General features: G+C 44.8%; 1 protein-coding gene across 2 annotated transcripts; it reads right to left on the bottom strand.

Annotated features, from left to right (window-relative positions):
• Positions 1-717: 717 nt before the first annotated feature.
• REST (RE1 silencing transcription factor) lies at positions 718-27105 on the bottom strand. Of its 2 annotated transcripts, none has more exons than XM_056569621.1 (4): positions 26857-27105; positions 18923-19807; positions 15123-15206; positions 718-6958 (listed from the first exon to the last, which is right to left on the bottom strand). In XM_056569621.1, the coding sequence occupies exons 2-4, from the start codon at positions 19797-19799 to the stop codon at positions 4968-4970; spliced, it is 2952 nt and encodes a 983-aa protein (XP_056425596.1). In that variant the 5' UTR covers positions 19800-19807; positions 26857-27105; the 3' UTR covers positions 718-4967. The 2 variants fall into 2 exon arrangements, with proteins under 2 accessions (XP_056425596.1, XP_056425590.1); XM_056569615.1 differs by having other exon boundaries at positions 26889-27104.

Here is a 27105-nt window from a genome sequence, read left to right as displayed (position 1 = left end):
CAGGAAAAGTAAAGGCTGCCTAGCTGCCATGTTTTTGGCCTATATAAATAAAAATAAAAAATATTTACGTATATATTTTTCCTATGTGAGAGCTAAAGCACAAGTAGATCTCTGTGCCAATATATACCGTATATACTCGAGTATAAGCCGAGTTTTTCAGCACGATTTAGTTCTGTACAGTACTCGCCTCCGCTCGGCGCTGGTCCGGTGCTGCAGGACTGTCCGGTGAGGCGGTCGTCCGGTGGGATAGTGGTTCCGGGCTGCTATCTTCACCGGGGAGGCCTCTTCTAAGCGCTTCGGGCCCGGCCTCAGAATAGTCACGTTGCCTTGACGATGACGCAGAGGTACGTTCATTACCAACGTACTTCTGCGTCATCATCCAGGCAACACCTCTATTCCGGGCCCGCAGCGCGGAGAAGAGGCGCCCCCGGTGAAGATAGCAGCCCGGAACCACTATCCCACCGGACGACCGCCTCACCGGACAGCCCTGCAGCACCGGACCAGCGCCGAGCGGAGGCGAGTACTGTACAGAACTAAAGGGGGTGAGAGGGGGCTGGATGATGTCGAAGGCCGCAGTGGTCTTCAACCTGCGGACCTCCGGAGGTTTCAAAACTACAACTCCCAGCAAGCCCGGACAGCCGATGGCTGCCCGGGCTTGCTGGGAGTTGTAGTTTTGAAACCTCTGGAGGTCCGCAGGTTGAAAACCACTGAGGGCGGATGATGACAAGAGGATGATGAAGGGGGGGTGTGGGATGATTACAAGGGGATGATGAAGGGGGGGTGTGGGATGATTACAAGGGGATGATGAAGGGGGGTGGGGATGATGACAAAGGGATGATGAAGGGGGGGTGTGGGATGATGACAAGGGATGATGAAGGGGGGGTGTGGGATGATGACAAGGGGATGATGACAGGCGGTGATGATGATGAGGATGTTAATGACGGGGGTCTGGATGATGACAGGGGGGGGGGATGATGTATTTCCCACCCTAGGCTTATACTCGAGTCAATAACTTTTCCTGGGATTTTGGGTTGAAATTAGGGGCCTCGGCTTATACTCGGGTCGGCTTATACTCGAGTATATACGGTACTACATTTCTTTTAGGGCTGCACATGTTGTCTTTACTACTGAAGTTAGTTGGGAAAGTCAGCAACAAACCTGCAAAAACTCTTCAGCATCTGAACATACCTTAAAATTATGTTTTGGGGCTCGTTCACACATTTACTGATGCGAGTTAGAAGGTGGATTTTGGCAGCGGAATTTCTGCTGCTGATAATCCACCTCCGACCCCATTGACTTCAATGGGGTTTACTGCAGACTTTCTGCAGCAAAACGTATGCTGCCAAAAATTTTCCGTGGGTAAGACGCACCCCCCCCCCTTCCCCCCCACGCTGCAAATTCCCAATCAAATTCGCCAATGTGAATGAGCCCTTACAGTGAGTGCCCTCTGCTGTGAAAGAGAAGAATGCTCAGCTACATTTTAAATATACATGGCAGGAAAGGGTAAACGGAATAAAAAGACTTTGGCCTCAGTGAGCTAAACATATAACGACTAAAAAAAAAATAAAAAACTGTACAAACTGCATAGTTAAAGTTAAACCGTAATGTGCAACATCATATACCCTTAAAGCATTATAATGAAGAGTCCTAAATTAAGCTATGACAAATGCAGTAACCTTAGTCAGGGTCAGGATGCTCATTGCAACCTCAAAAAAGTTACATAAATATGACTGCAACAAACTCTATATTCAGTATTAGTTCATTCCAACAAATCCAAGCTCTAAAGATGTATACATAATAAATGCATAAAAGAGAAAAAAATAAAATAAAAACTAAAGCAATCTATACCTCCAGTCTTATGCCAACTAACCATTACTCTGCAGAAAATGTTAACACTAAACAAATGGACAGAACCCCACCTATAAACGCCAACTAAAACATCGGGTTTATTCCTATTATCTAAGAATTATAGGAAAGGAAAAGGTAAAAACACCAATATTGCCAGAGGTAAAAAAAGGAAGTATAAACTAGTTTAATAACACCTTATGATGTAGACAGTACACTGTGGCCCTGATTTACTAAGAGTGTCTGGTTATTTGCAGAGTTTTTTTCCCCCCCAACTTTTTTCTCACACATTTATCAATGTGTCGCACATGTCTCGGGAAAATTCTGTTGCACTATATTAAATTCTGTCACACGGGAAAAATAAAGCGTTAAGCAAATAAATAAAGCGAAGTAACTCTGTACTAGGACGTCACTTCACATTCATGGTCGTTAATGGGTTAACAAACAAAAAGTAAAAGGAAAAAAAAAAGAAATGAAAATATATATTTTTTTTTATAAAAAAAATGTAATATAAAAAGCTACTAAGGGGACAAAGTAACAGGATTTGCAAAAGACCCTCACTTTTTAAACAGATTCCCCACACCTCAAGGCAGTCGGGTTTTCAAGTTCAGTAATTCACAATTTTTCTGGTGGGTTTTTAAATACAACTGTCAGGAAAATGCCCCTAATTATGCAAATCACACCCCTTTATTTGGGTTAAGAAAAAAAATAAAAATACTCCGGGTAATTTGAAAACCGTTGGATTTTTACCATTAAAAATGTGTCACACAAGTCTCGCAGAAGACGTGCGACACAAATTGTGTCGCATAACCCGATAAAAAGAGTCAGGATCATGTTAGCAAATCAGGGCCTGTGTATCCATCGTGGTGCCACACAGTGTAAGGAATAAACAAACTGGTGTCTGCAGTTCACCAGCAACCCTCAGGCAATAATTACATTTAAAATTCCAGAACAACTAGCCTCTCTGACATGTTTTGCTCTGTAGAACTTCATCAGAGATCTGGGCTAATGGACAGAGGTCAATATTTATGCCATGTGTAATGAACTAAAAAAAAAATTACTGGGGCTATTAACACTGCTTGTAGATCTCCAGAAACAATACAATGTTAAAGGGGTACTCCGCTCCTAGACATCTTATCCCTTATTCGCAGTCTTCATGCTGCACCCGGCGTTTATTTAGAACGTTGGGTTCAGCGCTGGAGGCTTGTGACGTTACGGCCGTGCCCCGCTTGTGATGTCACAGCCACACCACCTCAATGCAAGTCTATGGGAGGGGGGGATGATGACCATCACGCCCCCTCCCATAGACTCGCATTGAGCGGGCATGGCCGTGATCTCACAATCAGAGCATGACCATGATGTCACAAGCCTCCTCCCCGCATCGCCAGACATACAGCACGTTCGCTCCATGCACCGGATGTCTGGAGTGCCACAGCAGAGATCAGACATCATATCCCCTATCCTTTGGATAGGGGATAAGATGTCTAGGTTGGAGTACCCCTTTAAGGATGCTTGCATTCTGCAGTTGGCAAGAACACATTTTCTTGCAGAATTGTTAGGGCGCAGCCGCACTGCAGAATTTCCTCCTGGAGATATTGTGGAAATCCGTTGGTGGAATGAACCTTTTCATGCTTTGGACGGAATTCCACCGGACTGCATTGCTGCCAATGAGACGGTGCAGGTCTGCGCATTCTAACCACCAATTAATTTGGCAGCATCTGCTGCAAGCAGATAATGAGCCGATGGAATTCCACAGGCTGAATATCCAGAGAGTGAACGAGCCCTTATTGTTGAGGAAGCAAACCTGATGATCATGCTTTAAATTACATGTCTTACAATGCTATGTAAACCTAAAAACTGCAGGTGATTTCAGTCAAGACATTTGGTAACCAACCTATACACTATGGGGGAGATTTATCAAAACCAGTGGACAGGCAGAGTGGCCCATAGCAACCAATCAGATCGCTTCTTTCATTCTTAACAAGGCCTGTGGAAAATGAAAGAAGCAATCTGATTGGTTGCTATGGGCAACTTTGCCTGTCCACTGGTTTTGATAAATCTCCCCGTATGAGCCTTTGAACAGGACCAACAAGCAAGTCCTATTACATTGTGTAACCAACACTGTTGTCTTGCTCACTACACCATTTGTATATAGCCCCTTTCATTAATAATTCAGAACAAACAAGAGTACAGTCACATGCAGTGCTAATGGCCGCAACTAGTACTTGTGATCTTGATCTTAATCTGAACTTTAAAACACTGCTACGTTCATATACAGCCCGCAATTGCCAGGGAATCTCTGACCAATAGTGCTTGTGATTCACATAATTGTTAATGTATTCACTGCTGCCATGTGCGTTTCAATAAAGGCTTGTTCACATACTTCGCCTGCACACCAGATACACATGAATGAGCCAGTCACAGAAGGGACAAAAAAATAAAAAAGCCCTTATTTCATAGTATATTTGTATATAATTTGTTTTGGAAATTCTGTTGCAATTATTTATTGAAAATACCCCCCACCCACCTAACAGTTAGGGCTCATTTACACTACAGAACCTTTGCACAGAGATATTCTGGGAGGAGAGTCCATCTGTAGCGGGTGCAGGGAGGCAATGCATTTCAGAGTGGATTCCGCCAAAAGAATGAACATGTTCGTTCTTTCAGCGAATTCTGGGATCTGGAATTTCTACTGCAGAACCATTGTGTGAGAGGCTGCTGCATTGTAATTTATGAGCAGAACGCTGCTTGGAAAATGCATAGAGTGAATGGTCCCTTACTGTATCTCATTTCATGTAGTAAACAAAACCAAGAAATGAGAAAAACAACATTTTCCCCTCTGTGAAGCCTGATCAAACAATTTAGGCATTAATGATTCTATTGTATCGCTAGATATATACATAAAAAGCTCAGCTTGGGATAACAGGCCTTACTCTGTGAAAAAACATTTATGGATAACATTTAAATCCATATAGTAAACAAATTTGTTAATTGGAAAAAGTCTTTCACCAGAAGAAAATACTATGTGCTTTGTTAGCTGTCCTGCAGAACGTTGTAACATTTTGGAAGAACTCAATAATTAAATATAGGTTTATGCAACGAGTCCACTTGTATCTCTTAACTTACAATTGATTTTGGGCTGCTTTCTCAAGGTAATAAACATTGACCAAATGGCGCTTCAGATGCTTTGTATATTCTTCTGCTTTCTTGAACACACGATCACAAAAAATGCACACAAAGCTTTCATTAGAGACACTGGTGGACACAGAAGGCACTTCAAGAAGAGGCTGGGATTCTAGGGTCTCTTGAGGGGACTGTAAGCCATTTAAGCCAGAGTCATCACTCCTTTCTGAAACATTGTCACTAATATCGCTGCCTTCATGGCTATGGATTCCTTCGTCCTCCTCAATGTCCACAGGTTCATGACTGGTAGCCTCACATGGAGTATGCACACTTTCTTTTGGGTCACAATCATTTATATTTTGTGTGATTGTTGTAGAGAGACATTGTTCTGTGTCACTTGGGTTTGTTTCCCTTAATCCTCCACTCTCTTCCTGACTACTATTGTTCGATGTAGACTCATTTACAGATTCCTCACTTGGAGAGTCACTGCAGTGCAAGCCACTCACCTCATGGCTACAGGCTACTTCAGGAATGGACTCAGGTGCTTCTGCTGGAGGTGTAATGGTTAAGAGCTGTGTATCAAGTGTGATTGGAGACTCCAAAACTGGTTCAACAGGAAGTGGGCTTGTTACTGAGTTACGGTCAGGATCACTATCTTTATTTATGTCGGAGTCCTTCTCCAAGAGCAACTGATCAGACTCTGGGGTAATTTCGCTGGTAGATGAACAGAGATCATTATTGGGGTCAGGTATAGGTACATCACTAACTGTACTTTCTTCTACTTTATTTTCTGCACCCAGGTCACTGCCATCTATTGGGGCAAGTGATGTCCCTTCCTCCTGCATAGGCTCTGTTGATGATTCAGGATTTTGTTCTGCCAGTGGTTCATCTGTGATCTTGTCGTCTGTGATCTTGTCGCCTGCGATCGTGTCGCCTGCGATCGTGTCGCCTGCGACCGTGTCGTCTGAAATTGTGTCGTCTGAAATTGTGTCGTCTGAAATTGTGTCGCCTGCGACCGTGTCGCCTGCGACCGTGTCGCCTGCGACCGTGTCGTCTGAAATTGTGTCGTCTGAAATTGTGTCGTCTGCGACCTTGTCTGCGACCGTGTCGTCTGCGACCGTGTCGTCTGCGACCCTGTCGTCTATAGGGCTCTTGGACTTTTTAGTCTCAGCATCCTTATTCGTTGTTGACTTTTTAGATTTATTTTTTGAAATAGCAGTTTTATGTGATATCATTTTCTTGGTTTTATTTTTTAAAGGTTTCTTGTGATTAGCTTTTTTCATGGCAGCTTTTCGTTTCTCAGTTTTACCAGCTTTGCTTACTTTTCTACGGACATCCTGGGTATGCTTACGTTTCTGTGCCAACCTCCTTTTCTTTACATTTGTAATTTGTGTGTCATTCTTTTTAAGTGGCTTTTCAGATAGCACACTTGACTTTCTCTTTGCACATTTACCTTTATCAGGGTTTGCATCTTCTTCTGTCTTAGAGGAAGGAGGCTTGTGGCTCCGTGTGGTGATCTGACCAACAGGAGGAGTGGCAGCTTGCTTAACCTTTGCACATTTTTCCTTGTCCACTTTGGGTTTTAATTCAGATTTCTTTTCCGGAGGCTCATTTTTAGGAGCAGAGCTTTCTTTTGCTTCTCTTTTATTTGAATTGACATCTGAACCTCCTGCATCTCCTTTTTTTGTCCTCAGTTTGACTTTGGAAACATCCATTGTGATGTCAGCACAGCCAGAGTGTCTGGATTTGATGTGATACTGCAAGTTACATTTCTTTGATGCAGCATAATCACAGACCGGGCACAGGAATTGTCTTGGATTAACATGCAACTCAACGTGTTTCTTAAAGTTGCTGCGGTCAGCAGTTTTATAGTTACAGTGAGGACATGTTAAAGGTTTTGGTCCATTGTGGACTTGCCTGGCATGTCGTGTCACTTCATGTTGGTTAGATGCAACATAACTGCACTGCTCACATTTAAAAGGCTTTTCACCTAGAAAAAGAAAAATTATTTAGGATGGTAAACACAAGATAAAAAAATAAAAAAAAACTGGCACAAACAACATTAAAGTGTTATAGTTAAAGGACAACTGTAGTGGAACACATATATTCCCGTGTCCGGGCCTCAAAAATAAACAAAATAAACTTATACATACCTTCCTACGAGCCCCCATTGGTCCGGCACAGGCCTCCTGGTCCGGCAGTGCTGACGTCATTCCACTTCCTGGGGACAGGGAATGCCGCAGAGCCGTTGGCGTATCACCGGCCGCAGTGATGTCCCGCCCCGGCTGGTGATAGGCTGAGCCCACTGTCATGTAAGGAGCTTTGGCCGGCTTCTTACATGACAGTGGGCTCAGTCTATCACTGGCCGGTGATACGCTGACGGCTCTGCGGCGTCCCCATCCCAAGGAAGTGGAATGAGGTCAGCACTGCCGGACCATAAGGCCTGTGCCGGACCAACGGGGGCTCGTAGGAAGGTATGTATAAGTTTATTTTGTTTATTTTTGAGGCACGGGCATATATAAATGTGTACCACTACAGTTGTCCTTTAAGAAAAAAAAAATCAAGTTTTGATTTGCCAGGGCCTGAGACCCGCCCCAACAATCCCTAGCTACAGCTGTGTAAAGCACACTTCATTTCTCAGCTCAGCACTCACTATGCAGATGACGGACTCCACAGATTATAATGAAGCCTGTCACCTGCATTGAGCTTCAAGCCTGGAAGTGAAGCGAGCTGCCGTGCTTTTCATCTGACTAAATCTAAGAATCAGTGGGGAAGGAGGGGTCCTACTATTAAGGCCTCAACCAATCAAAACCTTTTTAAAAGGTTTTTCATGACAGTAACACTTAAAAGATTACACTTTATAGCTTTAAGGCTAGGGCTAAATGTGTGACAATCAGAAGACACTGCTGACCAATTTAATCTAGTCTCATTTTATCAAAAGCTCTGTAGCAGGTTTTTCTACAAATCAGCACAGATTTCTAGTTGGGAGGAACACTCTTGCACTGACCCCCAACAGGTCTATCTGGGACACATCACAACAGCACCAAGTAGTCTATCTGCCCTGGAAACATTGGAAACTAAACATTCACAGACAGATACAACTACTTATGTTGCATAAAGCAAAGTGTGCTATACATGTTTAGCCATAGTCTTATGTTAAACAAGGGAAAGAAAAAAAAACCTAAAATGAAGGTAACAAAATGCATCATGAAAAAACATGCAAACATCACATAAGAATAAAGAAATCCATACCCAACTGCTCCAATGAAGGCAATCGTAAGAAAAAAATATAGATTTACTGTTAAAAGACAGTCTGATGCACAACACTTATAGCAATTATAGAGAAAGCAGGAAAAAGAATATCTTTTAGTAGTATTGAGATACAATATAAATGCAGGAGTTACATGTAAAACAGCAATGTAGCCACATTGCAAAGAGTCTAAAAGGAACAAACTAACAGGTACTTTTTGACAGAATGGGGAGATTTATCAAAACCTGTCCAAAAGGAAAAGAGGAAAGTTGCCCATAGCAACCAATCAGATCGCTTCTTTCATTTTTGAAACATTAAAGAAGCAAATCAGCAACTTTTCGTTTTTTCTTTTAAATTAACCCCTTAAGGACCACGGGCATACGGGTACACCCTGACATCCTGGCACTTAAGGACCAAGAGTGTACTTTTACGCCTGTGGTAATTTCGGTCCCCGCCAAGACCGGGACCAGACCGGGATTTCCTGAGACACCCCTCCCCCCCATTTCAGCGATCACCACAAAACGCCGATCAATTCAGATTGGCGATTTGTGGCAATTTCGGGTCAATTGAGTCCCTGGTGACCCAGAAAAAAAGGGTGATAGGCGCCGTCCATCACGGCATCTATCACCCTATGGCAGCAGGAGTGAGGTGGCACTGGTGCCACCTCACGATCGTCCCGATTCGTTGGCCGTTACCGGGAACCAGGACTCCTGTTGTGGGGGTGTCTACTCCGGAGGGCGAAAGCGGGTGCCGGGAGTATGTACCTGGAGTGGGGGCCCCCGATCCCCGGCGTCGGGATCGGGGCCCCCAGAGCAGAATCAGCGGCGGTGGCAGGCAGGCAGGATCTGGCAGAGTAGCAGCAAGAGGTAAGGCTGGCCTCCTGCAGTTGCTCAGCAACAACTCCCAGTATGCACAAAAGTCCATGCTGGGAGTTGTTGTTATGCAACAGCAGAAGGCACTACTACAACTCCCAGCATGCCCTTTGGTAGTTTGTGCATTCTGGGGGTTGTCATTATGCAACAGCAAGTGTCACATTTTTTCTATAAAAAGGGTGCCTCCAGCAATTGCATAACTACTACCCCCAGCATGCACAAACTACCAAAGGGCATGCTGGGAGTTGCAGTAGTGTACCTCCAGCTGTTGCATAACTAAAAGTCCCAGCATGCCCTTTCGCTGTCCGTGCATGCTGGGGGTTCTAGTTTTGCAACAGCTGGAGGCAAACCACTGGTTGCGAGACACCTTAGTTAAGGAACTATATGGCTTTCATCAAATCTAGTTTAACCAGAAGTACAAAAAAAAAAAAAACTTGAGTCCAGTGAGGTTACTCAATTCCAGTTCAACTTTCTAGCCATCTCAGTTTGGTTCAAGTGCTAAAAATCTTCTCTAGAAGGAAGAACTGTCTCCCTAGTGTCACCAATAGGTGGTTTCTCTGTACTGTAAAACCCATCTTGACAGCTAAACCAAATGTGGTGTAAAGAGATTTTACAACCATTATACAGTGATCCCTCAAATTACAATGGCCTCAACATACAATAGTTTCAACATACAATTGTCTTTTCTGGACCATTGTAACGTGAAACCAGACTCAACATAGAATGCTACGAACAGTCCAGATCTGTGAAACATGTCAATACCCGGAAGAAGAAACCAATTAGAATGGACATTTTACTGGTAAAACCCATGTATTACTGAAGTGAATGCACTGACTGTCTGGTAGCGCCCCCTGCAGTACAGGGAGGCATTACATGTTCTGTACTACTCTTTACCTGTACCAGGGATAGCTGCTCCTTTGGACACCAGGTGAGGGCGGCTTCTTGTTACTTTTTTTTTTATTAGGACATTGTGTATTTTGTACAGAACCCTGAAGAAGCTCCTGTTCTCTACATAGGCCAGCATTTCCCAACCAGGGTGCCTCCAGCTGTTGCAAAACTACAACTCCCAGCATGCCCGGACATGCTGGGAGTTGTAGTTTTGCAACAGCTGGAGGCACCCTGGTTGGGAAACACTGACAGACAGTGATTTACAGCTCCCAGCAGCTCTTTCTTACTTTTATATGTACGATCTTGCTTTATCTGTATTTATTATGTACTTATTTTTCTTTAATCCTCACATTTTCCTATTTTTGGATGACATTTTGGGGGCTTCAGAACCAATTACTAGGTTTGCATAGTTATGGTCTCAACATACAATGGTCGTCCTGGAACCAATTAATATTGTAACTTGAGGGACCACTGTACACGCTTTCCTTACAGCACACCTCTACTATTTACACTCCGCTCACCAAAAACTACATGAAGTAGCAACTACTGAATGATGCATGTAAAATCCCATTTCTGCACCAAACTCTGCTGAGAGATCAGAACAACAGGATTAAACAGCCATTTTACCTACTGTTCAGCAGGCAGAATCTAGAAGGAAGAACTGTCCACTTTGGCTTAGTATAATCCTGCTTCAGAGATAACTTCCAATAAAAGAAAGTACAAAAGAGAAGTCAAAAGATACATCAGGTTTCTCCCATCAGAAGACAAAGACGGCACTTGGAGAATTTTTTAAGATATCCAGCTTTATTCAAAATCCATTAAAAGGTCGTCATGGACTACATAAATGCAATAAAACACCAACACGTTCGTTTAAAAAAAAATATATATATATGGATTTGTCTTCTGATGGGAGAAACCTTATCCGTGGATTAACTGCCTGAGTGCGGCTGTGTGTTGTTCTGTGCACCTGGAAGGAGGTAACATATATAGGACACAACTTGTACCTGTGTACTGTTATGCACTTTTTACAAATTCGAAAACAGATATCAGTACAATAGCTGGTCAATATGTTACTTTTAATCTCAAGGATACACAAACAATATATTAACCTCTTAAGGACCAATGACGTTGTGGAACGTCATGGCACCCTGGGCTTTAAGGACCAATGACGTTCCACAACGTCATGGCATTTTCCGGTCTCTGCCGCGCCCCGGGCAGAGATCGGAACTGGATGCCTGCTGAAATCCTTCAGCAGGCATCCAGGGCATACGCCGAGGGGGGCCATGTAGGCCCCCCATGTCGGCGATCGCCGCAAATCGCAAGGGAAATCGCCCTTGCGATTTGCGGCGATACCGGGCTGATCGGGTCTCTGGGACCCGACCGCCCGGTAGTTTTGCATGATCCCGGCTGTCACAGACAGCCAGGACCATGCTGGAGTATCGGAGCGAGGTGGCAAGCCTGCCACCTCCTCCTATACCCTGCGATCTGTCGGTTAGTTAACCGACCAATCGCAGGGGGGGGGGGGGGCGGTTACTTCCTCCCGCCCTGCCCGGCCCCTGAAAGTCCGGAGAGGACGGGAGGAAGACCGGAGGACGCGGCGGGGGACGGGGGAGTGCTGGGGACCGGCCCTGGTACTTACCTCGTCCCTGAAGACTCGGATCCAGACGATGAAGACGGCGGCGGAGGAGACAGGTGAGTTGATCTTCAGCCGCGGTCGGGCCCTTTACAGCAATGCACGTCGCCGTAAAGCGACATGCATTGCTGTAAAGGGACCCTGTAAACTACAACTCCCAGCATGCCCAGACAGCCCTTGGCGTCTGGGCATGCTGGGAGTTGCAGTTTTGCAACATCTGGAGGTCCACAGTTTGGAGACCACTGTACCCTTCCAGATGTTGCAAAACTACACATCCTCAGCATGCCCTTACTGTCCAGGCATGCTGGGATTTGTAGTTCTGTAACATCTGGCCCTTCAGATGTTGCAGAACTACAACTCCCAGCATGCCTGGACAGTTTTGGCATACTGGGAGTTGTAGTTTTGCAACATCTGGAAGGGCACAGATTGGGAACCACTGTATTAGTGGTCTGCAAACTGTAGTCCTCCAGATGTTGCAAAACTACAACTCCAAGCATGCTGGGAGTTGTAGTTCGGCAACATCTAGCTCTAAAGATGTTGCCGAACTACTACTCCCAGCATGCCTGAGAATGCTGGGAGTTGTGGTTTTGCAACAACAGGAGGCACACTGGTTGGGAAACATTGTCTGTTTCCTAACTCAGTGTTTCCCAACCCGTGTGCCTCCAGCTGTTGCAAAACTATAACTACCAGCATGCACTGATGGACTGTGCATGCTGGGAGTTGTAGTTTTGCAACAGCTGGAGGTCCCCCCCCACTGTGAATGTACAGGATACATTCACACGGGCAGGGGGCTTACAGTGAGTATCAGGCTGCAAGTTTGCGATGCAGCAAATTTTGCGCGGCAGCTCAAACTCGCTGTAACCCCCCCTGCCCATGTGACTGTACCCTAAAAACACTACACTACACTAACACAAAATAAAATAAAAAGTAAAAAACACTACATATACACATTCCCCTACACAGCCCCCCTCCCCCAATAAAAATGAAAAACGTCTGGTACGCCACTGTTTCCAAAATGGAGCCTCCAGCTGTTGCAAAACAACAACTCCCAGTATTGCCGGACAGCCGTTGACTGTCCAGGCATGCTGGAAGTTTTGCAACAGCTGGAGGCACCCTGTTTGGGAATCACTGGCGTAGAATACCCCTATGTCCACCCCTATGCAAGTCCCTAATTTAGGCCTCAAATGCGCATGGCGCTCTCACTTTGGAGCCCTGTCGTATTTCAAGGCAACAGTTTAGGGTCACATATGGGGTATCGCCGTACTCGGGAGAAATTTCTTAACAAATTTTGGGGGGCTTTTTCTCCTTTCACCCCTCATGAAAAGGTGAAGTTGGGGTCTACACCAGCATGTTAGTGTAAAAAAAAAAATTTTTTTACACTAACATGCTGGTGTTGCCCCATACTTTTCATTTTGACAAGAGGTAAAAGGGAAAAACGCCCCCCAAAATTTGTAATGCAATTTCTCCCGACTACGGAGATACCCCATATGTGGGCGCAAAGTGCTCTGGGGGCGCACAACAAGGCCCAGAAGGGAGAGTGCACCATGTACATTTGAGGTGATTTGCACAGGGGTGGCTGATTGTTACAGCGGTTTTGACAAACGCAAAAAAAACAAAACCTCACATGTGACCCCATTTCGGAAACTACACCCCTCACGGAATGTAATGAGGGGTGCAGTGAGAATTTACCCCCCACTGGTGTCTGACAGATCTTTGGAACAGTGGGCTGCGCAAATTAAAAATTTTGTACAGCCCACTGTTCCAAAGATCTGACAGACACCAGTGGGGGGTAAATGCTCACTGTACCCCTTGTTACGTTCCTCAAGGGGTTTAGTTTCCAAAATGGCATGCCATGTGGGGGTTATTTTGCTGTCCTGGCACCATAGGGGCTTCCTAAATGGGACATGCCCCCCGAGCAAAATTTGCTCTCAAAAAGCCAAATATGACTCCCTCTCTTATGAGCATTGTAGTTTGCCCGTAGTGCGCTTCAGGTCAATTTATGGGGTACCTTCATACTCATAAGAGATGGGGTTACAAATTTTGGGGGGTATTTTCTGCTATTAACCCTTGCAAAAATGTGAAATTTGGGGGGGGGGAAAACACATTTTAGTGAAATTTTTTTTTTTTTTTACGTATGCAAAAGTCGTGAAACCCCTGTGGGGTATTAAGGCTCACTTTATTTCTTGTTACGTTCCTCAAGGGGTCTAGTTTCCAAAATGGTATGCCATGTGGGTATTTTTTGCTGTCCTGGCACCATAGGGGCTTCCTAAATGCGACATGCCCCCGAGCAAAATTTGCTCTCAAAAAGCCAAATATGACTCCTTCTCTTCTGAGCATTGTAGTTCGCCCGTAGTACACTTCAGGTCAACTTATGGGGTACCTCCATACTCAGAAGAGATGGGGTTACAAATTTTGGGGGGTATTTTCTGCTATTAACCCTTGCATACATGTGAAATTTGGGTGGAAACACACATTTTAGTGACATTTTTAAAACATTTTTTTACATATGCAAAAGTCGTGAAACACCTGTGGGGTATTAAGGCTCACTTTATTCCTTGTTACGTTCCTCAAGGGGTCTAGTTTCCAAAATGGTATGCCATGTGGGTATTTTTTCCTGTTCTGGCACCATAGGGGCTTCCTAAATGCAACATGCCCCCCAAAAACCATTTCAGAAAAACGTACTCTCCAAAATCCCCTCGTCGCTCCTTCGCTTCTGAGCCCTCTACTGTGCCCGCCGAACACTTTACATAGACATATGAGGTATGTGCTTACTCGAGAGAAATTGGGCTACAAATATAAGTATACATTTTCTCCTTTTACCCCTTGTAAAAATTCAAAAATTGGGTCTACAAGAACATGCAAGTGTAAAAAATGAAGATTGTGAATTTTCTCCTTCACTTTGCTGCTATTCCTGTGAAACACCTAAAGGGTTAAAATGCTGACTGAATGTCATTTTGAATACTTTGGGGGGTGCAGTTTTTATAATGGGGTCATTTATGGGGTATTTCTAATATGAAGACCCTTCAAATCCACTTCAAACCTGAACTGGTCCCTGAAAAATTGTGATTTTGGAAATTTTGTGAAAAATTGGAAAATTGCTGCTGAACTTTGAAGCCCTCTGGTGTCTTCCAAAAGTAAAAAATCGTAAATTTTATGATGCAAACATAAAGTGGACATATTGTATATGTGAATAAAAAAAATAATTATTTGGAATATCCATTTTCCTTACAAGCAGAGAGCTTCAAAGTTAGAAAAATGCAAAATTTTCAATTTTTTCATCAAATTTTGGAATTTTTCACTAAGAAACGATGCAAGTATCGACAAAATTTTACCAATAACATAAAGTAGAATATGTCACGAAAAAACAATCTTGGAATCAGAATGATAGGTAAAAGCGTCTTAGAGTTATTAATGCTTAAAGTGACAGTGGTCAGATGTTCAAAAAACGCTCTGGTCCTAAGGTGTAAAATGGCCTGGTCCTTAAGGGGTTAAGGCCTTATCGGTTACCAACCTGAGTGAGTCCGCATGTGTCTGGTCAAATGAGTTTTCTGTGAGCTTGAATACGGACACATAACACACTGATAGGGTCGTTCACCTATAATAAAATAGAACTCAATTCAGTTGAAGACATTTAAAATATACAGAAAATAAAAAAACTTTAATGATGCAATGCACAAAAGACATACAAACAAATAGATGCTGTGTGCATTCAGCTTCTAATTGTTAAAAGGAAAATGAGAAAAGAAACGGCTCTGTGCTTGTTATGGGCAGTAAGGGCGCTTTCTTGTAAAGGCAATTTTCCCTTTTCTATAAATAAACTTCAATTCTAACATTCAAAGGATGAAATCTGTCTTGGTTGTGTAATGACCACACAGTTTGGGGATTCATTTCAATAGACCTAACAGTCTAGTAGTGACAGTTTTCAGTCCAATTCAGAGTGAATACACTGAAATAAATGGACTTGGCACAGGTATGCCGATGTGAGTGCCGTATGTATGCTACTTTATGAGGTGTACACACAGCCTTATTATAAATGCCACAAAGCAAGTATGAAGGGTGCATTTACAATCGGCAGTAACATCATCCGCTTGCGGATTTTTCGATGTGGAAATTACGCTTGTGGATTTCCACAACAGAAAAACTACAAGCAGAATTTCAGTTGCAGGTAACTCGCAGCAGATTATTTAAGCGCGACGTATCATTAGGCTCGGTTTACATAATCCAACAATGAGCCATACACCCGTGTGACCCACTAAACAATAAATAAACCTTAAAAGTGTGCCTGTCATTAGTAAAAAGGTTTTATATAATGTAAAAAATACAATTTTGTTTAGTTGTAATATACAATTTTAAAATGTTTAAATATTAAATGTGTATATTTTTTTCCCTGTATCTACTGCCTGTGTGTCTCTGTGAGGAGACCAAATACAGGAAGTGTAGGTGGACAAGCGGGGCCCTGTCCCCCACGTGGACAAGCGGGGCCCTGTCCCCCCTCGAGTACAAGCGGGGCCCTGTCCCCCCCCCCCCCCCCCCCCCGAGGACAAGCAGGGCCCTGTACCCCGAGGACAAGCAGGGCCCTGTACCCCGAGGACAAGCAGGGCCCTGTACCCCGAGGACAAGCAGGGCCCTGTACCCCGAGGACAAGCAGGGCCCTGTACCCCGAGGACAAGCAGGGCCCTGTACCCCGAGGACAAGCAGGGCCCTGTACCCCGAGGACAAGCAGGGCTCTGTACCCCGAGGACAAGCAGGGCTCTGTACCCCGAGGACAAGCAGGGCTCTGTACCCCGAGGACAAGCAGGGCTCTGTACCCTGAGGACAAGCAGGGCTCTGTACTCTGACACGCTCCTGGCTCACACAGCAGGATGATTGACAAGCCAGGAGCCTGCACAGAGCCCTGCTTGTCCTGCCCACATTTCCTTTGTTATTATCTACATTATAAAGTTTTTGCTAACGACAGGTACTTTAAATAGGCATTACCATTTGCAAACTTTGCATAGATCAATAGTATAGCCATTATAAAAAAAAGTTTTATCACAAGCCAAAAAGGCATTTTTGGCTAATATACAAAACTTTTTCCAGCCCATACAGCAGACTCTAAGGGAAGCTTTATTGACAGACATGTGGTCTCCAAAAGAGGTGAAACAGAGACTGAAAATGCAATATATAAAGAAAAAAAATTATGGGAGTGTTTTTTTTTTGTCGAATGCCCCCTTATATAATGTTATGACAGGATTTACAGGATATAAGGCCCAATTCATCAAAATCGTTTAAAAGACAGTAGGGATGTAAGAAAAAAATTGATTCTCGCGATAATCGCGATTTTTTCATTTGCCGATACAGAATCGATTCAAAATATTTTTGAATCGATTCTTTTAGGGATGTGGAATTTTTATCTCCTGACGCCCGGAACAGCATGTCATGTCCCGGGCATCAGGAGATAAAAGTTCCACATTTGTGGAGCCGGGCAGGCCGGATCTGACACGGTGGCGCTCTGGGTGTATGGAGCGGGCTCCGACTCGTGCCCGCTCCGTACTACGCGACCCCCGGCTGATTTCAGTAGCCGGGGGCCGCCGCTAATAGCCAGTATGCGGCAATCGCCGCGGCTGGCTATTAAAGGAGTATCCGGTGCGCACTTTTCTCATGTTATCCCGTCCGGGCTGCAAAATAAAATAAAACGCACTTTATCTTACCTGCCAACGAGCCCCCGGAGCTCCGGTACAGGTGTTGGGTCCCCGGGCTGTATTCTTCTTACTTCCTGTTAGTCCGGCACGTCACATGGAGCTTCAGCCTATCACTGGCCACAGCGATGTCCCGCCTCCGCTGGTGATAGGCTGAAGCTCCATGTGACGTGCCGGACTAACAGGAAGTAAGAAGAATACAGCCCGGGGACCCAACACCTGTACCGGAGCTCCGGGGGCTCGTTGGCAGGTAAGATAAAGTGCGTTTTATTTTATTTTGCAGCCCGGACGGGATAACATGAGAAAAGTGAGCACCGGAGTACTAGATCGCCGCTGTCAAAGCTGACAGCGGCGTCTATTGGGATCTATGAATGCTCCCAGGTGGGCGATGTATCGGGATATATCGCGATGTATCGTCACCTAGACGGTATCGCGATATATCAGGATATATCGAATCGCCACACTGGTATCGCGATTCGAATCGCCAAATTCTTGGCGATTCACACCCCTAAAAGACAGAATCTCAAAAACATGTGCTGACTTATCTGTGCTCGAATCGGCACAGGCCGAATTTAATGATTCAAACAGTCAAGTTCGGGTAATTTTCCCAAGGTATCCGAGTCTTGACTCAGACAGAAAAGCTGGGAAATGACTAAAGGGGAGATTTCTCAAAACCTGTCCAGTGGAAAAGTTGCTGAATTGCCCATAGCAACCAATCAGATTTTTTGTTATTTCTGAAAAGGCCTGTGAAAAATGAAAGCAGCGATCTGATTGGTTGCTATGGGCAACGCAGCATCTTTTCCTCTTGATGAGTTTTGATAAATCTCGCCTTAAGTGACCTTGTTCAGAGCATTCACGATTGGAGTTCTGGTACCCCACTTAGGTGCAAGATTATTAAAGTGGCGACCCTGTGTGCACACAAAGACTGTGGAGAGGCGAGTATCTTCTTCCCCTTGCTGGCCTTTTTAATTCCCCTCCTAGCCCCTCTCCCAGCCATGAAATTATTTGTGCTGCTGTATGTTGCCTCTGTATTAACAAATGCTCAGAGATCTGCTCTTCTAGAAGACCATACTTTCGTGATACAGAATCCTTATAAATCTGGCAAGAAAGAGATTCTGCATCCTTGTGTATAAAAATCAGAAACCCGTATGATTCATACTAGACCAATATGATCATAGACATTTATTGGTGCCATCTTACAGTTTCATAAAAACCCTGGGCTTGTATGGAGATGTAATACCATTGTGTATTAATGCAGCGGCCTGTAATTGGCCGAGCAGGCATTTCAGCAGGACCTGGGAACCATTAGAAAAGCGGGGGCAGGGAATTGGGCTGGTGAGTAATATTTTCTAATTTTTAAAGACACCCAGACCCTTTTAAACATTATATTGCCATAAAACCCCTATCAATGTGTATTCACATGGGGTGGTATAGATCCATTACCACACAGTAAGCAAGATTGCATGTCTTTTGCACATTTTAAAATGGTTTTACAACTAATGCAGGCAAAACTGCAACTGCAGTAAAACAAAGGCAGTTCTATACATAGTATGCTGTTTTGCCGTATTGTGGTGCTATACCATTAGAGTTTATTCACACATCCCATTGAAAAGCATACATTGTGAAATATTACCTGTGTGTGTTCTTATATGTTGAATATAGTTATTTTTGCGATCAGAAAAATAAGAGCACTGTGAGCATGTATAAACAATCCTTGGGAAATGATTTCGAAGATGTTTCTTCCAGTGGTACTCGCTTACTGTGGTATAGGTACATATGGTGCACTTGTAAACCCTCTCATTGTCAGAAGCTTTGTTGTGGTGCTTTAAGTGGGCCAAATAGTGATCAAATCGGTTGGTGTTATAGCCACATCTATCGCATCTGATAGGTCCTTTTGAGAAGTCCACTTCCTCTGGCGAAGAAGAGCCTGAATCTTGCGCATTTTTGTTGGAATCATGATCAATGAACCTCTTGGCGCTATGGTCCTTTATATGATGAACAAACTCTTCCTCAGATTCGGCTTTATACTGGCATGGCCTGCACCTAAAAGGCTTGCTTTTTACACATTTTGTTTTCTCTTCAGTTCGGGAAGGAGGGGTCTCACTTTTTTTTTCTGGTTCCACTTCCAACCTAGTTTCTGTGGTGGTGGCTGGTTGGTCACACACTTTCTCTTTTTGGGCTTCAGAGGGTTCCACATCCATAGTATCAAACAAGTCAGACTCACTTGGCATGTTTGATTCTTCTAGCTCCATTCTTTCCCCATCACTGTCTGAAAAACTATTTTCATATACAGTTTTTAATTCAGCCATTTGCCTGTCCTCATCTAAGGAATAATCGCAGCAGCCATTAGGAACTTCTCCAGTCAGAGCAACATTTGCCAACATGATGAGCCGTGGAGCTGCCATTTCTGCTTTAGAAAGATCATGCAAACCATACATGTCGCCCATGCCAAAACTGCCACTGTTGAATAAGTTGCTGCCACTAGGCTGGCTAACCATTTGTGTAGCCATGGTGAACACTATAAAGGGGAGAGAAAAAAAAGTCGTTTATTCTGTAGGTCCATACGATTAAAATGATACCCTACTTATATAGATTTGATTTGGTCATACTTCTGGAAAAAATCATAACTACATGCAGGAAAATGTATACGTTTAAAATTGTCATCTTCTGACCCCTTTAACTTTTTTATTTTTCTGCATACAGGGCGGTATGAGGGCTCATTTTTTTGCGCCTTGATCTGAAGTTTTTAGTGGCATAATTTTTGTATCGATTGGACTTTTCGATCGCTTTTTATAATTTTTTTCATGATATAAAAAGTGACCAAAAATACTGTATATGCCGGCGTATAAGATGACTGGGCGTATAAGACGACCCCCAACTTTTACAGTTAAAATAGAGTTTGGGATATACTTGCCGTATAAGACTACCCCTCCTACCGCAATGTACAGTACCTTATAGTTCCCCCACATTAGGTCGGCAGCATGTTCCCCCACATTAGGTCGGCAGCTCCCCCCCACCCCACATTAGGTCGGCAGCTCTCCCCCCCCCACAATAGTAGGCAGCTCTCCCCCCCCCCCCCCCACGATAGTAGGCAGCTCCCCCCACAGACATACAACTTCCAGCCATATAGAGTGTATGGCTAGAGGCTGTATGTCTGTGTACTGCCCCCCACAGTGTTCCGGTCACCGCTCCTCCGGCCCGGGGTCACAATCTACTGCTATGGCCTATGGACCATAGCAGCAGTCCCAGGACCAGTGGAGCGGTGATCGGAACACTGTAGATGACGCGCCGCCGGTCACTCACCAGGCCCCGGCCACGCTCGTCCTTCTCCGGTCCTCCTGCGCCTCTATGGTTATACGCACGGGACGTCACTGACGTCCCGTGCGTACAACCATAGAGCAGTGGAGAAGCGCAGAAGGACCGGAGGAAGACCGCAGGAGGACGCGCGGCGGGCGGGGAATGGTAAGTGACCTGCGGACATCCTTATGTCCCGAAAAGATTTTCGGGACACGGGGATGTCCGGCATAGGAATACTTATGATTATCGTGTCGGCTCCTGTGTGCGGCTGCAGGCGGGGGCCGGCCAGAGCATGTAAAAACTAATTACTTTGCCGGTCCGGGCATGCTGGGAGTTGTAGTTTCACAACAGCTGGAGGCACCCTGGTTTATAAGTATACAGTATACAGTTTAAGTATACAGTTATTAGTTTGTACATGCTCTGGCCGGCCCCCGCATGCAGCCGCACACAGGAGCCGGCACGATAATCATAAGCATTCCTATGCCGGACCCCAATACCCGGCGTATAAGACGCCCCCCGACTTTTCAGAAGAAAATTCGGGGTTAAAAAGTCGTCTTATACGCCGGGATATACGGTACGCTATTTTGGACTTTGGAATTTTGACCGTGCGGTTTAATTAATGATATATTTTTAGAGTTCGGACATTTCTGCACGCGGCGATACCACACGTTTATTTTTATTTACACTTTTTTGTTTTTAAAATGGGAAAAAGGGGTGGCGATTCTTACTTTTATTAGGGAAGGGGTTAAATGATCTCTATTAACTTTTTTTTTCACATTATTATATTTTTTTTTTTTTGCAGTGTTATAGCCCCCTCTAGTGGCTATAATACTGCATACACTTACCTTCTACACAGATCACTGCCATGCATTAACATGCTTGGAGCAATCAATCGCCGATCGGACGTGCCGGAGGCAGGTAAGGCACCCTCCGCTCACTTTCTACCTGATCGGGACATCGCGATTTCACCATGATGGTCCTGATCAGCCCGACTGAGCTGTCGGGAGTGCATTTGTGTTACATTAGACGCAGTGATCAACTTTGAACCCGCGTCTAAAGGGTTAATAGCGTGCTGCACAACGATCAGTGCCGCTATTAGCCCAGGGTCCCGGCTTTCATTAGCCGCCAGGACTGACCCTCTATGACGTGGGATCACGGCGTGACCCTGCTTTATATACCGGGACCGGGCGCAGGGCGTACAGGTACACCCTGCATCCTTAAGAGGTTAAAAGGGGTATTCCAGGCAAAAAACTTTTTTTTATATACATCAACTGGCTCCGGAAAGTTTAACAGATTTGTAAATTACTTCTATTAAAAAGTCTTAATCCTTCCAATAGTTATTAGCTTGTGAAGTTTTCTGTCTAACTGCTCAATGATGATGTCACGTCCCGGGAGCTGTGCATGACGGGAGAATATCCCCATAGGAGCTGGACAGCTCCCGGGACGTGAGTCATCAGAGAGCAGTTAGACAGAAAACAGCAACTCAACTTCAGAAGCTAATAACTATTGGAAGGATTAAGATTTTGTAATAGAAGTAATTTACAAATCTGTTTAACTTCCCGGAGCCAGTTGATATATAAAAAAAAAGTTTTTGCCTGGAATACCCCTTTAAGGGTACGTTCACACATACAGGATCCTGCGCAGATTTGATGCGCAGGATTTGAAACTGCCGATTAGAAGCTGTGCTCAGTCATTTCGTTTACATTGAAATCTGCAGCAGAAACCCCTGTGCATCAAATCTGCGTACGTGTGAATGTACCCTAAAGCCTCCATAATGTTCTGTGCAGGTCAAGGTAGAAACACACTTGCAAGCTTCAGGTTGTTCCATGGGGTAAAAATACTATTCTGTCCAATGGAAAACATCCCAGCACATAACGCTCAAATCAGTTAAACCAGTGTAGGCTGAAGTCATGTTGGAGCATCATTCTTGATTGATGGGCAATTTAGCTTTTGTCTATGACCAAACTACCAGGGAAGGTGGGCCGGAGCTATGTCAGTCTTCTATTCAATTTCATGGGGTAGGGGGTTGTCTGTCACAATTAACATATCAAACAAAACAACATTACTAAGTAAAGGAACAGCAACTGCTTGGGAAGTTCAAGGGCAACCGAAGTCTATAAGAGTCCAAGTCTGCTAATAAATGCTTCCACATTACGGTACTTGTATTCCACACTTTATTCATTTACTACTCATTTTATTAAAACTGGTCCTTCAGAATACATTTACATTGAATTTGTAGTGTCTGCTTGCCATATGCATCTGGAAAGCACCCACACATACAAATGTATCCAAACATGTGCCACTTATAAAAGAGGTGCGTTTTTATATATCAACTGGCTCCAGAAAGTTAAACAGATTTGTAAATTACTTCTATTAAAAAATCTTAATCCTTTCAGTACTTTTTAGTTGCTTAAGTTGAGTTGTTCTTTTCTGTCTAAGTGCTCTCTGATGACACCCGTCTCGGGAACTGTCCAGAGTAGAAGCAAATCCCCACAGCAAACCTCTTATACTCTGTGCAGTTCCTGAGACAAGCCAGACAGAATAGAACAACTCAACTTCAGCAACTGATAATTATTGGAAGGATTAAGATTTTTTTCATAGAAGTAATTTACAAATCTGTTTAACTTTCTGGAGCCAGTTGATATATATAAAAAAGTATTTTCATGGAATACCCCTTTAAATAGCTTAGGGTGCCCTAACCACACATTTACAGTTTCTTGATATGCCCTTCCGTTCCTGAGATGTGACTTTACAGTTTGTCTGACAATTCAGGGAATCAGTCCTATTGTTGTGAACTTAATAATAATGAGACTATCACCTGATGGGTGCAGGGGTGTGGAAATAAAAAAAAATAAAAAATAAAAGGTCTTTATTAGTTTTTGCACTTTAGTTTTTTCCTCCTCGTCCTACAATAGCCATAACTCTTATTATTCCCATCTACAGACTCATATGAGGCTTGTTTTTTGCGCGACCAATTATACTTTGTAATGACACCTTTCATTTTTCCATAACTTATGCTCGGAAACAAAAACAAAAATTTTTTTGTGAAGTGAAATTAAAAAAAAATAAAATAAAAATTGGGGGGGGGGTTTCGTTTTTTTCACCTTGTGGTCAAATGTACATATTATTTTAATACTTTAGGTCAGCCTGATTACACCAATACCAAATATAGTTATTATTATTATTTATTTTTAACATATATATAATAAAAATAAAGGGAAGTCGGTCCGGCCCTGCTTGCCCAATACAGGGCTACTTACATAGTTAGTACGGTCGAAAAAAGACATATGTCCATCAAGTTCAACCAGGGAATTAAGGGGTAGGGGTGTGGCGCGATATTGGGGAAGGGATGGGATTTTATATTTCTTCATAAGCATTAATGTTATTTTGTTCCAGGAATGTATCTAATCATGTTTTAAAGCTGTTAATTGTTCCTGCTGTGACCAGTTCCTGAGGTAGACTGTTCCATAAGTTCACAGTTCTCATGGTAAAGAAGGCGTGTCGCCCCTTGAGACTAAACTTTTTCTTCTCCAGACGGAGGGAGTGCCCCCTCGTCTTTTGGGGGGGTTTAACCTGGAACAGTTTTTCTCCATCTTTTTTGTATGGGCCATTTATATACTTATATACGTTTATCATATCCCCCCTTAAACGTCTCTTCTCAAGACTAAACAATTGTAACTCCTTTAATCGCTCCTCATAGCTAAGATGTTCCATGCCCCATTAGTTTAGTCGCGCGTCACTGCACCCTTTCCAACTCCACAGTGTCCCTTTTATGGACAGGTGACCAAAACTGAACAGCATATTCCAGATGAGGCCGTACCAATGCTTTATAAAGGGGGAGTATTATGTCCCTGTCCCTTGAGTCCAAGCCTCTTTTGATACATGACAATATCCTGCCGGCTTTGGAAGCAGCAGCCTGACATTGCATGCTATTCTGTAGTCTGTGATCTACAAGTACACCCAGATCCTTCTCTACCAGTGACTCTGACAGTTTAATCCCCCCTAAGACATACGATGCATGCAGGTTATTAGTACCCAGATGCATAACTTTACATTTATCCACTAAATACTGTGCTATGGGCCCATACTATACATCAATGTGCCTCCAATTTTATAGTATTGCATGTGACGTAAAATATATGACAGTGACACTGTGTCAGGTGACAGCAGAGTCTATATGCATTCAGTACCACCAGAGCTTTTGGGTGGTGTGGTCACATGACTTTTGTCATCAATGGTGGCTGAAGACTATAGCCATCTGTGAGTAACATTTGTTACCTATGGGTAAGAGCTAAACCCGAGGTCCAGCATGAAAGGCAGCCACTTTGATGTGCTAAGAAGGTTTCTCAGTCCCTTGGATGAGTCCCTATGATCATGTCCAAGTCCCTTGGATGAGTCCCTATGATCATGTCCAAGTCCCTTGGGAGTCCCTTAGATCATGTCCTAGTCCCTTGGATGAGTCCCTGTAATCATGCCCTAGTCCCTTGGATGAGTCCCTGTGATCATGTCCAAGTCCCTTGGATGAGTCCCTGTGATCATGTCCAAGTCCCTTGGATGAGTCCCTGTGATCATGTCCAAGTCCCTTGGATGAGTCCCTGTGATCATGTCCAAGTCCCTTGGATGAGTCCCTGTGATCATGTCCTAGTCCCTGTAATCATGCCCTAGTCCCTTGGATGAGTCCCTATGATCATATCCAAGTCCCTTGGATGAGTCCCTATGATCATATCCAAGTCCCTTGGATGAGTCCCTATGATCATGTCCAAGTCCCTTGGATGAGTCCCTGTGATCATGTCCAAGTCCCTTGGATGAGTCCCTGTGATCATGTCCTAGTCCCTTGGATGAGTCCCTGTGATCATGTCCTAGTCCCTTGGATGAGTCCCTGTGATCATGTCCTAGTCCCTTGGATGAGTCCCTGTGATCATGTCCTAGTCCCTGTAATCATGCCCTAGTCCCTTGGATGAGTCCCTATGATCATATCCAAGTCCCTTGGATGAGTCCCTGTGATCATGTCCAAGTCCCTTGGATGAGTCCCTGTGATCATGTCCTAGTCCCTTGGATGAGTCCCTGTGATCATGTCCTAGTCCCTTGGATGAGTCCCTATGATCATGTCCTAGTCCCTTGGATGAGTCCCTATGATCATGTCCTAGTCCCTTGGATGAGTCCCTGTGATCATGCCCTAGTCCCTGTGATCATGTCCTAGTCCATTGGATGAGTCCCTATGATCATGTCCTAGTCCCTTGGATAAGTCCCTATGATCATGTCCTACTCCCTTGGATAAGTCCCTATGATCATGTCCTAGTCCCTTGGATAAGTCCCTATGATCATGTCCTAGTCCCTTGGATGAGTTCCTATGATCATGTCTAGTCCCTAAGAACATTTCTTAGTCACTTGGGGGAGATTTATCAAAACCTGTCCAGAGGAAAAGTTGCCCAGTTGCCCATAGCAACCAATCAGATCACTACTTTCATTTTGCAGAGGCCTTGTTAAAAGAATAAAAGCAGCCATCTGATTGGTTGCTATGGACAACTGCACCCCTCTTCCTCTGGCCATGTTCTGATCTCCCCCTATGAAGTGTTCTGCAGCCATTTCCGCTCCTTGTGCTCCACTAAGTAAACTTTCACACACGCCCATGTTCCCCCACAATGCCCGACTCATAGCAGAGCAGGCCTCGCTCATGGCCCGTACACATAGGAAGCCGCAGAGTTACACAATGTGCCAGCTCCAAACAAACTTCGGAGGGCAGCAAAGGACGGAAGCGGGTGAGGGGGGAGTCATGAGCGGCGTATTCCTAACTTTACCCCCCCCCCCCCCCCAGGAGGAGGAGAGGGAGGGAGCAGGCGACATCCCCGGGGGCACAGATCAGCACCGGGGCGGGAGAGCACACAACATTCTCGGTGATCCCTCCACACCGGTCACTAAACACTCCACAGTACACCCGGCGGGCACTGAGCTGCCACCCTGCCCCCACTAGGGTCACACCCAATGTCAGCACTTTCCAGTGGAAAGACTACAGAGAAGAGAAGTCCGAGGCCGAGATCAGCCCTGGACAGCGCCTTTCCCAGAGAGCTCGGCGCTGCCGCTCACAAACAGCAAGGCCAGCAGCGGACAGCGACCATTCCAGCCGCTGCCAGACACGACCCTCACAGCCAAGTGCTGCCCGTGCCCAGAGCGCGGGGGGCAAGAGAGGGGCTGAGGCAAACTTGGCCTAGACTCTGAGCCGCGCACACAAGCTGAAGTTTTCTGCAGTCACCAAACCTCGCCCACACGTACCTGCCTGCCATGTACGGGCACCGGGCACTCACCTCACACTCAGCACGGCGTCCAGCACACAACGGACGGGGCCTTCTGCTCGACGCTTCTAGTACGAGAGTCTCCACTCTCACATTCCTACACACGCCGCACTCACACTCCCCCTCCCTTCTGTGCAACGACGGCAGTGGACGTGCACGTCTCCAGCTCTTGTGTGCGTGCGCGTCCCCGCGCCGCTGGGTGGCAGAGCTCTACCTGCAGACCTCTGGA

The sequence above is a fragment of the Hyla sarda genome, chromosome 1, assembly GCF_029499605.1.
Source record: "Hyla sarda isolate aHylSar1 chromosome 1, aHylSar1.hap1, whole genome shotgun sequence".
Lineage (NCBI taxonomy): Eukaryota > Metazoa > Chordata > Amphibia > Anura > Hylidae > Hyla > Hyla sarda.
The sequence above is the reverse complement of the archived record's forward strand: the minus strand, read 5'-3'. Positions and strand labels throughout refer to the sequence as shown.